This window comes from Saccopteryx leptura, chromosome 8, assembly GCF_036850995.1.
Source record: "Saccopteryx leptura isolate mSacLep1 chromosome 8, mSacLep1_pri_phased_curated, whole genome shotgun sequence".
Lineage (NCBI taxonomy): Eukaryota > Metazoa > Chordata > Mammalia > Chiroptera > Emballonuridae > Saccopteryx > Saccopteryx leptura.
Window position 1 is genome coordinate 75,574,942 of NC_089510.1, and position 17,316 is coordinate 75,592,257.

The 17,316-nt window shown below is 34.5% G+C and overlaps 1 protein-coding gene across 2 annotated transcripts in view; it reads right to left on the reverse strand.

Moving 5' to 3' along the window:
- Positions 1 to 9,194: 9,194 nt before the first annotated feature.
- PIK3CA (phosphatidylinositol-4,5-bisphosphate 3-kinase catalytic subunit alpha) overlaps positions 9,195 to 17,316 on the reverse strand; it is a 91,859-nt gene continuing 83,737 nt past the window's right edge. For both annotated transcript variants that reach the window (XM_066347898.1, XM_066347899.1), the window contains 4 exons: positions 13,134 to 13,304; positions 12,483 to 12,600; positions 12,224 to 12,375; positions 9,195 to 11,497 (listed from right to left, as the gene is read on the reverse strand). In XM_066347898.1, the coding sequence (XP_066203995.1) occupies positions 11,227 to 11,497; positions 12,224 to 12,375; positions 12,483 to 12,600; positions 13,134 to 13,304 (712 nt within the window). In that variant the 3' untranslated portion in view covers positions 9,195 to 11,226. The remainder of the gene's footprint in view (positions 11,498 to 12,223; positions 12,376 to 12,482; positions 12,601 to 13,133; positions 13,305 to 17,316) is intronic.

The following is a 17,316-nucleotide window of genomic DNA, read 5'->3' on the forward strand; positions in this document are numbered from 1 at the left end:
TTTCTGGGCTATCTTATTTTTGCAGGTCCCACTCCTCATCAGATTAAAAGTGGTAAAAGGCACTCACAGTCCACCTTAAATCATCAACAAATTATTTCTTATCAGAGAAATTTAAAGGATTGCAGTCATCCCTCACCATATTGTGGTTCACTTTCCATGGTCTCACTGTATCACAGATTTTTAAATTGTATATATCTGATTTTGTATTGTGGATTTTTTGGCATATTGTGGAACTTTGCGGTATATAGGTATTTTTATATATTTATTATCTTAACTATTTAGAAAGTGTTTAAGAGCATAGGAAGTGTTTATAAGAGTATGGGAAAGGTTAATAACAGTGTGGGAAAGGTTTATAAGAGTGTGGGGTTTATAAAGCCTTAAAATATATAAATAAAATAAATATAAGGTCACTACCTCACGGATTTTTGACTATCACAGGGGGTTCTGGAATCTAACCCCCATAATAGACGAGAGACCACTGTATTATAATTTTGATTTTAATAAGTTATTCAACTGGTTCACATGGTTTAAAGCATAAATTTACACCTAACAATCAGTTGAGTTGTATTAGTTGACAGATTTTGTTTTCTTTACTAAATCACCCATTTTAATTTCATATTTTATTTTGGATGCAATAATTTTTAAGGTCTCAACCATTTTTTATAGGCTATTGGCAGTGTTATGAGTGCCTCCAGCTTGTTTTTGAAAAAAATCACCAGCCGATAGAGCTCCCTTACCCATTGTTCTGCCTCCTAGGAGCCAGAACCCAGGTAGGGCCCATCTCTGTGGGCCTAAGACTCAATATGCTAATCCTTTAGGGAAAGATTTTACTACAGGAAATCAAGACAATAGAGGGACCAATAGGTGTTGAAAGCACATGGAATGAGTGTCCACAAAGCGTGTCAGGAACGTGGCCCTTATGAAGTCAATCATTGCCTCTTCTGCAGTATCTTTATTCTAAGAATATTTTCCCACATCCCTGCTCAGTGCCTGGAAATGGCAACCCTTCTCCATGAACTATGTAATAGGTTTCATTACCTTCTGAGACTGACACTCCCTACTCATAGCTTCACTTTGAAACTATTTCAGAATTAAAACTGTTAAGTGCTTGACATCAGGAGTGCCCTCACTTTTCTTCGTCCTCAATATTCTTAGTGCTTTATACACCGAAGTGCCACCAAGAGAGGAATGATGTGCTTACCACTGCTCTGGACATAAAGGAATTCTTTGATCACAAAAATGGGACCCCCTTTTCTTGCTTCTATAGTCCAGACAGCCAGTCTGAAGATGTCAGTCTCATACAAAAGTGTGACCTAATGCTTATCTTCCACTGTTTATTCTGGCCTTCATTGACTCTGCTAGGTGGTGCCCTGATTGTTGGCATGGTTCAGTTAACCTAATACCTTGTCTCTACTGTGTGAAAAGTATAGCACTACATTCAGAGGTGAGGTAGGTGACTGAGTATCTTATGTGGAACAGCATCGATTCAAACTGGAGTGTGGGGAGAAGCAAAGGAAGGAACAGAGAAATCTTAAGATGGTGGCCAAATTGAAGTCTTGGCCTTCAGCTACCTGCAATTTCTGCACTTGATGACTTAATTATGCCTGCTTGCAAATTAAGCACGAAGAAGTTCAGTATGCTATGGGAAAGAAAAATTTATAAAAATCTCATATATATTGTTTTTTCTATAAATACATTCAAATTCACCATCTTTTCTATTCCAAGTCTCTTACCACATGAGCCAAGGAAGCACTTTCTGTTCCCACATGGCAACATGAGCTCAAGGTAGTTGTCCTTGACCCAATTTCTGCTCCAGCTAGAAGTAGTCAGTGTGGAAATAAATGATGAGGGTATCTAACCTATGAAGCACTGGACAACCAGCCTCGTTCTGTGCAGTCAGGTTCACATAAAACATTTCTCAAAAAAGTTCTTGGTGAAGAATAGTTCATTCACTGTAAGAAGACAGTAATCTTGTAATCTCAAAAAATGTGGACCTACCATTTAACTTCCATTCATGATAAAGGAGAGAAGCCACTGTCTAGAAAATTCACTAAATTTAGAGCTATTTGTAGTTAACTTTATCGTGCACCAGGTAATTTTTCTTTCAACATTTTCTAGTTAATTATCCTTTTTGTAAGCTCACTTTATTCATTGTGCACATTCTGTTCAGAGTGGGAGGGATGGCTAGAAATGTGTTTTGAAGCAGGGATACTGCATGGAATTTACATTCACCTTAGAGAATCCACATCGTAGAAAAGTCTCAACAATTGTCCACACATTAATTGATAAATCAAGCAAGGTTATTAAATAATATCACAAGACTCTTCCAACAGGTGCTTTCCAGATTAAGCTGAATATGAATTGAAAACAGAGTTTGTTCTAAAAAATCAACGTGCCTTTAAATGTTTACTAAAAAAGGCCTGGCTGGTTTGCTTAGTGGTAGAGCATCAGCCTGGCGTGCAAGAGTCCCAGGTTCGATTCCCAGCCAGGGCACACAGGAGAAGCGCCCATCTGCTTCTCCACCCCTCCCCCTCTCTTTCCTCTCTGTTTCTCTCTTCTTCTCCCGCAGCCAAGGCTCCATTGGAGCAAAGTTGGCCCGGGCGCTGGGGATGGCTCTGTGTCCTCTGCCTCAGGCGCTAGAATGGCTCTGGTTGCAACAGAGCAACGCCCCAGATGGGCAGAGCATCGCCCCCTGGTGTGCATGCCGGGTGGATCCCGGTAGGGTGCATGCGGGAGTCTGACTGCTTCCCTGTTTCAACTTCAGAAAAAAAAAATTTTTTTACTAAAAAAATCTTGCTTCAAAAAAAATTATATATCTTAGTTCATGGACATCAGAAAAAAAAAGAGACTTTGAAAGCAGCTTTTGTAGTAAATGTACTTAAGCCAGAAACACTGATCCCAAGCCAATTTAACCTTTTAGAAATTAATTTTAAGCCACAAATTACTAAATAAACTAAATAATCAAATTGAGCAATACTGATTTGGCCCAAAACGAACAATTATGGTATTTTCTTCTCTAAGTGTGGAAGAGTAGAGAGGATGTGTCTCAGACTAGGACTTATCTGAGTTTGTAGACCATAATCACAGCTCTTCAGATATGTATTCTTGGGCAATTCAACCAAATTGTTAGAGCCTCTCTCTTTTCATCTAGAAAATGGGGATACTCTCTTCTTTCATGAGGTTATTTTAGGGAATAAACAAAGAGTGGGTGAAACATCTAGCTTCATTTCTGGCACCTAGTAGAGGTGCTTAAAAATGTTAGATAACAAAAATATTTTGCTAAGTTTCAATATTCAGTCAGTCTTATCCCTTATCTGGCTATATACCCAAAGGAAATGAAATCAGTCCCTCCAAGAGAAATCAGCCCTCTCATGTTAACTGAAGCAGTATTCACAATAGCCAAGACACAGAAATAATCTAAGCATATATCAACAGATTAAAGAAATTGATTATAGCTTATAATGTGTGTGTATATATTTATATATATATACATAAAATGGAATATTATTCAGCCTTAAAAAAGGAGATCCTGCTATTTGCAACAACAGAGGTAAACCTGGAGGGCATTATATTAAGTAAAACAAGCCAGGCATAGAAAGGAAAAAAACTGCATTTATGTGTTACCTAAAAACGTTGAGTACATAGAGACTAGTACAGTGGTTATTAGGTGTAGGGAGGTGGGGGAAATGGGGAGATGTTGGTTAAACGGTACAAACTGGCAGTTATGAGTAAGTCCAGAGATTTAGTATACAGCGTGGTGACTATAGCCAATAATACTCTACTGTATTGACTATTGAAAATTTGTTGAGATTAGGTCTCAGGCGCTGTCATCACACACACAGTAACTGCAAAGTGATACGTTAATGTGACTGTAGTAAGCATTTCACTGTATATCAAATTACTATATTGTACACCTTAAATATACACAATTCTTATTAAAAATAAAAAAAATTCAATTAGCCTTAGTGCCTTTCATCAGACAGCTGGTATAAAGGCAAGAGCAGAAAGCCGCAGGGAGGATTCCCCCCACCTTCTCTGGGCTAATATGGTATGAATTTAAGGTCCAGATTGTGTTAACATGTTGTGGTACATTTTTGTATACTAAAGTTTTACCTGTAATAAGATATACGTATGCATACACATTTTAAATCAGGGGTCGGGAACCTTTTTGGCTGAGAGAGCCATGAACGCCACATATTTTAAAATGTAATTCCGTGAGAGCCATACAACGACCCATGTACATTACACATTATCCAATAAAAATTTGTTGTTGTCCCAGAGGACAGCTGTGATTGGCTCCAGCCACCTGCAACCATGAACATGAGCAGTAGGAAATGAATGGATTGTACTACATGAGAATGTTTTATATTTTTAACGTTATTTTTTTTATTAAAGATTTGTCTGCAAGCCAGATGCAGCCATCAAAAGAGTCACATCTGGCTTGCGAGCCATAGGTTCCCGACCCGTTTTAAATCAGTCTGCAAATTGAGTTTCTATAGTTAGTTTTCTTAAATTAAGAAAAGCACATCTCTATTTTATTTCTTGGTAAGTTTGACACCCATCTAACAATATGCAATTCTTGAGATTTTTCTCCTAACAAATTCCAAACCGCTAATTTGAAACCTGGTGTGTGTGAAAGAGGGAAACCTAAAGTGTTTGAATTCCTAGTTTTCCAGTTGTGTGGGGGCTACTTGGTTCAGCTCAGGAAAGAGACGTGTTATGCTTGGAGAACAAAGTCAATTTAGAACAATGTTAACTCTATGTAGTACTCTTATTGATCAATGTCACCCTGTTAAATTTAGTTTTCGGAAAAAAAAAGAACAATGTTAATTCAGTCACTCAAATCACTTAATAAATAAAATTGAAGCGATTATTTGCAGTTAATTGCTTAGAAGTACTAAGTGTCAATGCCCATGTGCATTATGGGTCCCAGAAAAGCTCAGACTTACCTTTTGAAAGGTTCACTTTAGCTGAAAGCAAAATCAGTTTACTTCTAACCGCTTTTTTAGGTTCTGTTCTTCAAATGACTTGAAAAAAAATCTGTTTACGCATACAAACACATTCATATAGGTATGTGCATACATAGATTTCTGCTTAAAATACAAGCATATACTTTTTTATGCTTAAAGAAAATTAATATCCAAAGATATTCTCTAATATTCATCACTTTACTGGGGCAGAAAAACTGGCTGTTAAAGCATAACAGTTTAAGGTTTTTATTTATGTTTCTTAGTCATTACTGATAAAAACTCAAATTCAGTTAAAATTTGATTATTAGCAACACTGGCTCATGTTTAAGCATTCAAAAGATGGCAAAATAGAATTATTACAGTTTTTTGTTTAAAATATATAGTACACTAAGGATTGTTTGGACACAAGTCTAAGTAATTTTTTTTTCTTTTTTTAATCCACAGAGTGATAGCACAGACTGCGAAGTTAAAGAAAAGCAGACAGAGACAGTTTCTGATGAGCACACACAGTAAGTGCAGTCACAGGCCGGACTTCTTGCAGGAACAGCAAGACTGGGAAGAGGTCTTAAATTTAGTGACAGTTTTATTCTATATTCTCAGTACAATAACACATGCATCTTGCTGTGTCAAATAGTTTTTGGGCTATCATTAAAAAAACACTTAAAAACATTTTTCTCCTATATAATGCAGTATACCACAGGACTTCAATTCACTGAATGACAAAATATAGAGAACTAGACTGGCTACAGTAAATGGGGACTAACAGGGAAGGGGGGCTACTTTCTAAAACCTCCAAAGTCAACATGAAGTGTGTCAGTAGTCTTCTTCTGCTAGTGCCACATTCACCAAGGTGTTCAAGTGTTATGTTCCAAAGGATATATTCTTTTAGATTTTATTTAACCCAATTAAATCCAAGGGCTGAATCACATTTAAACCACTGATTGCATTTGACACTTAGGTTCCATAACCAAAAACATTTTTAGAAATCAGATGAAGACAAACTTCTCCAACCACTATTAGAAATATAAATGAAACTTGTAAGGGTTTTTTTCTTATGAAATCAATAAATAATGACCACATTTGGAAATTTACACCAGAATCAAGGAGTTCGGTCTCATTAAAGATATTTTGAGAAAATATTAAAGTTGATTTTCTGCCTCCTTGCTAACCTAGAAGAATTAACAAAAATAAGAATCACATAAAAATGTACATGGCTTGTAGCATAACCACAAAATTATTGTAGTGACAAATTAAATATTTCAGATAGATTCATAGGCTTAAATAGCTTACAAAATGCATTTTATAAAGCCCCTTTCCATACTTACCGACATAGGGAATGGAGTCTACAGTTGGTAGTGAAAATCAGTTACCCAACTACACTATATGTACAAGGAACTGACTTTATTTTTTCCTCCCTAAAACTTTTAAGTAGTTGTGTAAAAGTTAAGTCAGAAGTTTCCTTATGGCTCATAACTGTCACTTTATGTCAGTTAGCATCGCCATAATACTAACATATCTAACGTATTAAGGTATCTAAGCAATAGAACAGCACTGCTCTGATAAAGTGCCAAAACTACATCAAGTGGAACACAGGAATGAAACAGCCTGTTTAAAAACTAACATCCCAACTTGGGAAACTCCTAATAAATTCTAAACTCTCCTAAATTTTAGAACCTTGATGTTTATACCTTTTATAAAAAATGCCTCTTGACTAGAGCTAGTGAGCAGTGTATACAAATAGAAATGTGTGCAAATATACACACACTAAGTCCACTAAGAATCAAGAAGGGAGAACACAACTAGTTTCAAATATCAAATTCAAGAACCTTGTACCATGAACCTCCTAGCACTACAGCTTTCCAGGTGGCTGGAGGAATGACTCAATTTTTTACACAAATTTTCCTTAATGTCTCTAATGCCATTAAAACAAGGCATGCCAACTCTGACTTCATAAATCTAAAATGCAATACTTTGCAAATTTCTGTAATAACAGAGCCTAAAGTATTGAATTGTGACATCTATTTTTTTTCCTTATTAGCCTTCTGAGGTAGAGTTACCAAACCGATTTTATCAGGACCATAGTTATCTTGACTCGACTCCTAAAATCTTTTCAGAAAGTGAACATAATCTTTAATAGAAAAGAAAAAAGGCTTCCCAGGCCATGGCACATAGGATACATTTACAATTTTTAATGTAATAATTAAAAAATAAAAATGATTTGTTTATATTTTTTAAAAAACAGCCCAGCTGTATTATTCTGTCACCAAGAATTATTATCTGAATTTCCTGTCCATGCTGAACTTTATAGTTCAGCCTTCACAATCCCATCCTTGATGAAGAGTTAATTCCTTCATGGTATGCACAATATACTCTCACAACTTTCAGCCTTCTTATCAGAGCAGGATATGAAGAATGTAATTCATTCAAACAACTCCTCCCTGCTTTGTCCCCTCTCTCCACATTCCTCTCTTCTCAAACACGTCTGAAGTATGAAAGTTGTTTTGAAATAGTAGAAGCACCACAATCCATTAACACCACAGATGGCCTTTTAAGCTGAAACACTATAGTGATGTCTTGGACATCAAAACCAATTTTTTAAGGTGAGTTCTGAGTGTGTGGGTCCAGCCCAGGTCTGCTGTTGGTGCAGACAATAGAAACAAAATGAACTTACAGCATTCAAAAAAGTTAACTGCTTGGATTTAAAATAATGCTAGAAATTAATTTTCTTCAAAGAGCTGGCAAGCATGGGCTATTACTGGTCAGGATATGAATTAAACAGATTTGTAAAATCATTAAGAAACAAATCCAAGTTTATATGCTATGAAATTTCCATGGTGCCTTTAGACTAGATAGGCTGCTCATAGTTTTAATATAATGCCAAATCAGGCAATTTCTGATGGAAAAAAGAATACAGATGGACTGTGTTTTACCTATTTAAAAATAACCAATCCATTTAAAATAAAATCAAAGAGGGTATATACATTATAATCAAATCATTATTTTCCTGATTAATAAGAACTACACTTTACACAAAATACTTTATCAGCAGCTGTTTTCATCAAAAAACCAATAGTCATAGTTTCACAGTTGAAAAAGTTACACATTAAAATATTTTACAATTCATTGTATAGTCACCAGGTTCCCATTTCCTAAAGGGCTTGTAATATAAAGCAGAGCAGAAGGGAAGACCTCAGAGTTGATTAACACTACATTTTACACAGGACACTAAGAACCACAAAAAGCTTAGGTTCTATCAGAAAATAGAGACCAAATTCCATTCTTGATTATAAAATCCAATTAGAAACATATTTCTTTAAAAACCAAATTCCACAATATGATTAACAGATTTCAAATTAACAGCAGTGTAAAAATCTTCAAAATAAAACAATTTTGTATAGCTGAGAATATGATAAAAAGTTAAAGCATGATATATTTCAAACAGTTGGTTATTTCTTGCTAGAATGTGTTTCAAATTAGGTTTTACTTTCTTTTACTTCTGCTTTTTTCCCCTCCAAAATAGTCATCGAAGGAAATACTGCTCATGTGACCAAATGAAATTATAGAGCCAATAGAGCCAATGTCAGTTATACCACATTCAGTGAAGGATGGCTGGCCATAGGGACTGATCAATTGGAATTGATCTCTAGAGTACCTGGAAGCAACTACATTGTCACTGATTTGAAAAATATCCTAGTCACCCATGTAGCATTTAGTTCAGTTTTTGGTTCTTTGACTTCTGTAAACTACCTGTCCCTTTTTTCTTATTTTTAATGCTGTTTGCTTAAACTCTGCTTGGATTTGTTCAAAATTTACTTGCTTTTACTTAAGCTATACTTTATAAAATTTATTTACACTTCTTTAACATATTTAATTTGGTTGTATTAACTCTTGAAAATAAATGTCAATGATGAAATAAGGTATGTGGCATATGTTTTAATGGTAGAGAAATCCCAGGGAAAGGGGACTATCGGGACTGATGTGGAAAATGCAAAAACTGTACACATTTTGTGCAAGGAAGCTCAAAGCTTTTTTGGCACTCAGGTAAAACTGGGTTCTCTGTTAAAACTTTAGTTTCTAACATGAAAGTTTCAGATTTGTACCATTTCACTGAGTTTGCCTCTAATCAATCCCTGACATAGAAGGACTGGGATGTTAGTATGTATTATAACTGAATAGCTTTAAAAGACACAAAATGTTAATCATGAAGTTTTAATAAGTTATGAAATCTTTATCTGCAAAAAAAATCTATTGGGTTCCTCCTTAAAACAGAGTTTAAATTCTTCTTAACTATTCCAAGACAGCTTAGAGAAATAAATTCCCCTAATCTTCAGATTTATTTTTCTGGCTGGCAATATTATATACATGCTTTAGTGAAGTACCTAAATCTTCAATAATTATGCCCTTTAAGGGTTCTAAAACAGCCAAATATTAAGAATATTTATATTAGAGTCCTTGTTCACTATTCAAGACTTTTACTATATGTAACTGATTTCTTAAGTGAAGATTATTTAAGTGATGCTGTTTCACTAGAGTATACAATGTGCACTCTTTATAAAGTTATATTCCAATAATAGGCCTAACCTAAAAAACTGTCAGTAAATTATTGCACTTTTTCTGGTGTGGCACCTGGACATTTGCTAAAGCTATTTCCTAGGGCATTAATCATTCATTTCAAACACTGAGTAAAATATCAGATTCTGGAATGATGACTAGAATTAGCCCCTACATCTTGGATTAATGGTTTTCAAAATGTTTAAGAATGTATCCTGTGCTCATATGCAATTTAATAAAGTTGGAAAGTGAGCCCTGACCATTTGGAAATGGGACATGATCTTAAAATGGTTTAAGGTCCCACTTTTATTATTGAGATATTGGATAAGTAGTCTAAAATGATAAAAATTCATGATTTCTATTTCCCCATAATATAAAGTATTATTTATGATTTATGAGCAAGCCTCAGTAGAGTTTAAGCAACCAGGAGGATACTCTAGATTGTATTAATTTTGGTAACTAATTTCATATGAATGAGGCATTCTGAACTATAAAAAATGACGGAAATAGGGGATTCATGTAAAAACAGAAAGAAAGAAAAGGAAAGAGGATAAATTTTAATCTGTTTTCATGAAGTAATTATTCACTAGTATTGGTGTAAATGGGATAATGCCTAAACCTTATCCATAGACCAAGAGAGAGCTGACCATGCTGATATGAACATTAAAAAATTTGGGTGCAAAACAATGCATGACTATGGGACAGATCATGAAATAAAGAATATATATTAATGATAGTTTCTATAATATAAATAGCCTTTAATAAAAAAAATAATCTTTTTAATAACATTAATACTCACTTCTATTTTCTGGAAAACATGCATGAAAAATGTAATCAATTCAATTGCAAAAGGAGAAAAAAAATCAACCTAAGATGAATACTGTACAATTCTGGAGCAAGAACTATTCCTGCTCATTCTTTCTTTGTGATGATTAATTTACTTAATGGGCGTCCAGAATTTCCCTGGGAAGTAAGAATCAGATTCTTGCAAATACTGTCCAGAAAATTACCCCCCAAAAGCCACCCTATACCAGATTGCATTTGTGACTGCTTCCAAAACTTTGCAGATAAAACCCCAAATCATCAAAGGTTTTGATTTATTAAAAAAGAAAGGTCTCTGGTAAAATCTCAAGTCCCTTCCATCCCAAGCATTTTTCTTCATTAAACAAGGAGTCATAAAACCCACTTCAAACTATAAGTTGAACAGCAATGAAAAAATAAGAAATTTCATTATTTCCAATCTTAATGTAATTTAACACTGAACTCCAGTTTACTTGGACCTAATGCAATAATCGACTTTGCAAGTCCACATTTCAAAACATAGAACATTTGCAAGATAAAAAAAGAACAATTTTTTTTCCTTCTCCATCATTTCTATATATTTTGGTTTCTTTTTTTTGTTTGTTTTGTTTTTTAAAAAAAGATACAAACAATCTTCAAAGTTTACCTTTTTGGACTTAAGGCATAACATTAAATTGCGCATTATTCTAAAGCTTAATTTTGAAATGAACTAGTTTAGTGCTATCAAACCCTGTTTGCGTTTGCATTATTTAAATTATATAGTATTTTATTTCTGTTCTTGCTGTAAATTCTAATGCTGTTCATGGATTGTGCAATTCCTATGCAATCAGTCTTTGCCTGTTGACAATTATTAACAGTGCAGTATAGAATCCAATATTGAGCTTTCAGTTTCTTAGCTTTCATTTCAGTTCAAAGCATGCTGCTTAATTGTGTGGAAGATCCAGTCCATTTTTGTTGTCCAGCCGCCATGATGTGCATCATTCATTTGTTTCATGAAATATTCCAAAGCCTCTTGCTCAGTTTTATCTAAAGCTAAGGTCTTTCGAATGTATGCAATATCATCAAAAGATTGTAGTTCTGGCATTCCAGAGCCAAGCATCATTGAGAAAAGATTTATGAAGAGATTGGCATGCTGCCGAATAGCTAGATAAGCCTTGTAACACATCTCCTGAAACCTGTGAGTAATAAGAGCAGTTTGGTCAGTACAAAACAAATGGCATTATAAACATCACATCATTGGAGAGGCCTTCTTGGACAAACCTGTAAAAAATAGCATTCCTCTCCCTCGTCCCTTTACCCTACACTAGAATGTAAACCCCATGGGCTCAGAAGGACTCTGTTCACTGTGCTGTCAGCAGTAAACACCTATAATAATGCCTGGTGCGTTAGAAGTTTAACATGGATTTATTAAATGTATGAATCAATCCATTTAGGGTTTAGGCTAGAGCCAGGACTGAGTTATAAATAAAATTTCATAGATGGTTCTTTAAGGTTTAAGACAGACTACTGATATACCATAAGGTGGTAAGAAAAATTACAAATAAACATACTGTAGTAATTATAGTTGATTGAATTCCTCAAATTGCATGACTAAAAAGTCTTAAGCACTATACTTCAATATAGAGAAAGTAGAGTCCAAATATTTAAACAGCAGTCAGTAAAAGCTTTTAATTTATTATGAAGTTTAAAGATCACTTTCCTTTTAGACTTTAGCTACATAAATTAAATCTTTTATTTTCTTCACAGCATTACACAATAAAGAAAACCAATAAATTAAAACATTCAGTTTATGCTACAATGTTAATATAACAGCTATTATTTAAATTGATTGAAAAATATCAATTGTTTTTAACAGAACAGTAAGAATTCTTTATTTTATGCTTTTGATTTTTTGAGCTTACCTCTCAAATTCTCTTGTCTTTGTGCATTCTTGGGCTCCTTTACTAATCACAATTAAGAAATCTTGTGTCAAAACAAATGGCACACGTTCTCGTTTATAACCAAATTTTTTCTTCTTGTGATCCAAAAAGTGTCCAAAATCTATATGAAACAGCTTTCAAAAATAAAAAATTATGTTATAGTTTGATAAAGGCAGAAGTACAATATCCTGAATGAATAAATTTAAGAATACCAAAATGTTTAAAAAGAGAAAGCTATTACTTGTCCATCATCTTTAACCATGATGTTACTATTGTGACGATCTCCAATTCCCAAAATGAAGGTAGCGACACAGTATCCAGCACATGAGCGTGTAAACAGATCAATGGCTGCATCGTATCTACAAAGAAGAAGAAAACTCTATGAATACTGTAGAAATACAGAGTGATCCAGTCCAAACTGGGAAAAGATGGTTAAAGTCTGTATTAAAACAATGAAAATAATCACTGACAGTAGGGGATATATTATATAAGTATTCATATTCAAAGATGTAAGAAACTTTGAGATTCTAAAGTTATCAAAGGTTTCTAAGAACATTTCTCTGACCAAAGCACACTTATTATAGTGAAAAAACACTACGTCATTAAAAGGAATTTTTTCTAATTCTTGTAATAAAATTAGAAGTAAAATTTTTAATGTGCAATGTTAATTTTTCTAACATAAAGTAAGCTATAAGAAAAACACCCTTTTGATACCTAATATGAATGTATAGGGTTTTGCTAAATTATAAGCAATTCTGATCCTTTAAACAAAAATATTCTCAAATATGTCAAAGGTTGAACATATTTTTCCTATGGTCTAACTCAGAAATATATACTACCATTAAAAGACCTAATAAAAACTCAAAGAGGAAGGAAAGAAGAGCACACGCACATTTCTCCTTTGTTCTTGTCTTTGAGCCACTGGTGCAGCGTGTGGCTGTTGAACTGCAGTGCGCCTTTCAGGCCGCCTTTGCACTGAATCTGCATAATTGTGTGAGAATTCCTCACCACCTCGATAAGTCCCACACAGTCACCAATCGACAGACAACCATAAGGTAACATTCTGAAAAAGGAGCAAGACATTTGCAATTGAATGGTGAAATTTTAAAATAGCAAATATTTTAATAGGGTAATACAGGAATGCTCTAGTATTTGCAAATTTATCTTGCTGCTTCCCTACCATAATTTAAATTTTCTTTTATTATAGGAAGCCCTTCCTAGAAAAATCCTCAAAATTATTTGCCATCATTATAACTTACAATTGAGAAAGCATTTAATTGCATATCAGAAAAGCATTAAGAAAAATTATTGTGGCTATTAAAACTTCATAAACAATTGTAAGTTAAAAATATGGATGCAGTCGCCTGACTAGGCAGTGGCGCAGTGGATAGAGTATTGGCCTGGGATGCTGAGGACCCAGGTTTGAAACCCCAAGGTCGCCAGCTTGAGTGTGGGCTCATCTGGCTTGAGTGTGGGGTCGCTGGCTTCAACATGGGCTCAGGGGCTTGAGCAGGGGTCATTTGCTCTGCTGTAGCCTCCTAGTCAAGGCACATATGAGAAAGTAATCAATTAACAACTAAGGTGCCGCAAGAAGAATTGATTCTTCTCATCACTCTCACTTCCTGCCTGTCTGTCCCTGTCTGTCTCTGTATCTCCTGCTTAAAAAAAAATTATGTATATATATATATATATATGAATAAAAATTCAAGATGTTTAATTGACATCTAAATAATATTTTAAGTTTAAGGCAACAGTTTCAAATTTTTGGTCTTAGGACTCCTTTATACACTTAAAAATTACTGAGGATTCCAAAGAGCTTTTATTTCTGTGGGTTACATCTATTGTGTGTGTATGTAACAGAGAGACAGAGAGAGGGACAGACATGGACACACAGACAGGAAGGGAGAGAGATGAGAAGCATCAATTCTTCATTGCAGCACCTTAGTTGTTCATTATTACTTTCTCATATGTGCCTTGACAGGGGGTGTGGGAGAGGGACTACAGCAGAGCGAATGACCCCTTGCTCAAGCCAGCAACCTTGGGCTTCAAGCCAGCAACCTATGGGCTCAAGCCAGCGACCATGGGATCATGCCTATGATCCCACGCTGAAGCCAGCAACCCTGTGCTCAAGCTGGTAAGCCCACGCTCAAGCCAGCAACCTCAGGGCTTCAAACCTGGGTCCTCTGCATCTCAGTCCGACTCTCTAACCATTGTGCCACCACCTGGTCAGGTTGGGTTACATCTATTGATATTAGACATTAAAATGAAAAAAATAAATATCTATTAATTCATGTAAAAATAACAAACTATTATAAGGTTATATAACAACTATTATGAAACCAAAAACTGTATTAAAAAAAACTTAAAATAGTAATACTGTTTTCTATTATTTCAAATTTCTTTAATGTCTGGTTTAACAGTGCTGAGCTGAGTTCTCATATAGGCTTCTGTATTTGGTCTAATAAAGGATTTTAATGAAAGGAAGCATATGAAGAAAATCTGGCCTCACAGAGGATACACAGTATGAGAAAGGAGTATTATGATAGCCCTTCCTGATAATTGTAGATATATTTTTTGATACTATTCCAAAACTTAAGAGATAATTTCTCAACTAGCAATATGGAATCTGAAACCACATCAATAATCCTGTCATACTTTGTTATACTAAAATCCATTTGTTAATGGAACTTTTGCCCATATATGACATAACTTCCTACATTGGCCATTTGAAAAATATTTATTGCATTCTAGAGGTCTTTCAAATGTTGATACTTTTCATTATACCAACTAAGATCACAATTGTTAATACTGGGGTGGGGCAAAAGTAGATTTATAGTTGTGAGTGCACAAAGCAGTTTATTTTTTTATTATTGTATTATATTCCACATGAACATCTGTAAACCTACTTTTGCCCCACCCTGTAATACCACTGATCTCATCAGAGAAGTCTTTAGTTTGGGGGAAGGCATTATGCTCCTACTGGATGGTACAAAGTTTGAGCTAAAAAGCTCAAATTTGACAATTAACAACAAATACTGTCAGTTGCTCTCCTTGAAGAGGTTTATATTGTTCATTTTCAAGAAAATGTCTGCCAAATACTCATGTCTGAATAACCACAGATTATCTATTAGTTATTAAGTAAAAAAGGTGTTCCATGAGTAAAGCAGCTAGTTCAGCTCACAATTCAACCCACAAATGCTTTCCCTTGACATAGCCATACTTTGGTATGCAGCAAAAGTGCTTTATGGGTCCTTCCTATCTCATTCATCAACAGAATATTAAAGAGGTTATGTAGTCAAGGGTAGAGATGCAGGACTTAAAGAGAAAATGAAAAAGCATCTAACACCCCAATTGGCACTTAAATATCAATTGTTATCATTAGCTACTTGTCCATTCTTTCTACCTTTCTAAAGACTAATAGTCTACTCTTATTTTTCATTTCCTCATTTAATTCCTTGTAACCTAACTTCTTTGCCAATGAATCGTCAAATCCAAGGACTTTTTCATAGTCCTCATGCTCTTAAATCCCCTGAAGTACCTGACACTATAAATTGTGAATCTCTCCTGTCTTTGGGGTTCTGTGAATCATTTACTCTGGTCCTCCTATCTTTTTGAACATTTCTCTTAGGAAATCTTTTCTTCTGCCTGCCCTGGTAAAAACAGGAATTTCTTAAGGTTGTACTCCTGCTCATTCTCTCTCATTTTACATTTTATTACTGTTTAATATGTTCATAGTTTTAAAGAGTCACATAATCTCATATGGCTTGTTAGGAAAAAAAAATCACCATAAACCTGAATCTAAGTTTTGCCAAGTACAAATAAAAATGTTAAGATTTTATTTAAAATTAAACTTTAAACAAAATTACTTAAATTTACTTAAATTGAGAAAATATTTAAAAAATATTATGACTTAAAACTTTCCAAAGATCCAACTTACTTTCCAATGACCTAATTTAACTTTAGATGCTGTTTTGCAGAGTCACTAATTTACAATTAAATATTGTAATACCAGAGTTACATAGCTAATTCTTTCTTCTACTGTCTAGTCTGTGTTCTCCTTTGTACTTTACTCCCCTGCGGGGTAGGAGAGTGGCACGTGGGTCTCTCACAACACAGAACATTATACCAAAAGAGGAAACTTGATTCGTGTAACAGCGTAATTGTTTTTGGAAAGCAGGAGAGATTAAGAAGATATAGGAATTAAGAATTAGTTGATAACTAAACTTTGTGATTTGGCAGGTTACTTGAGATGTCCATTTTTCTTCTTTGCAATGAAAGGGTTCCACTATTTGTCATCAATACATTTTTATATACTAGCTATTCTTAATCTCTAAGAAGCATATAAACAAACTCTAATCTACTCTGCTGCTGTAGCTCCTATGCCTGCTTACTCACAAAAATACTTTTGGAGAGGGTGGCCTTTGCCTGAATTACTCTAGATTTGCAAAGTAAAAGAAGGAAAAATGAGTTGAAGCAAAAATCACTAGAAGATGATGCATGACAGAAAACTTGGGACATAATACTGATAATTGTTGAAGGCTGACCAGAAAACAACAGAATGGTAGAAACTTTTTTTTTTAAGTTTTTATTTATTGATTTTAGGGAGGGGGTAGAGAGAGAAAGGTGGGGTGCGGGCAGCAAGAAGCATCGATTCATAGCAGTTGCTTCTCCTTTGCGCCTTGACCTGGAAAGCCCAGGGTTTTGAACTGGTGACCTTAGCATTCCAGGCTGACACTTTAACCACTATGCCACTTTAAGATTATTTGCTTTCATAAATTTTCCTGCAAAACTGATTTAAGATTAGAAAATTTAGAAAGTTTTCAAATTAGAAAATTTTAGATTATGAAAGGAACTTTCTTCTAAACTCAACTTCTGTGTCTATGTCCTGTTCCTAAATAGTGACACGCCAGCGGCAGTTGTGTCTTCACCTGCTTACAAGATCTAAACCAAAAAAGTGGAAGACAAAGTACCATAGTGTAATCAACTACTGTTAATTACTACTCCATACATTTCTCTATAGATATATGCTTCTACATGCTTTATAATTAATATTTACTAATAGTTTACTTTTTCAG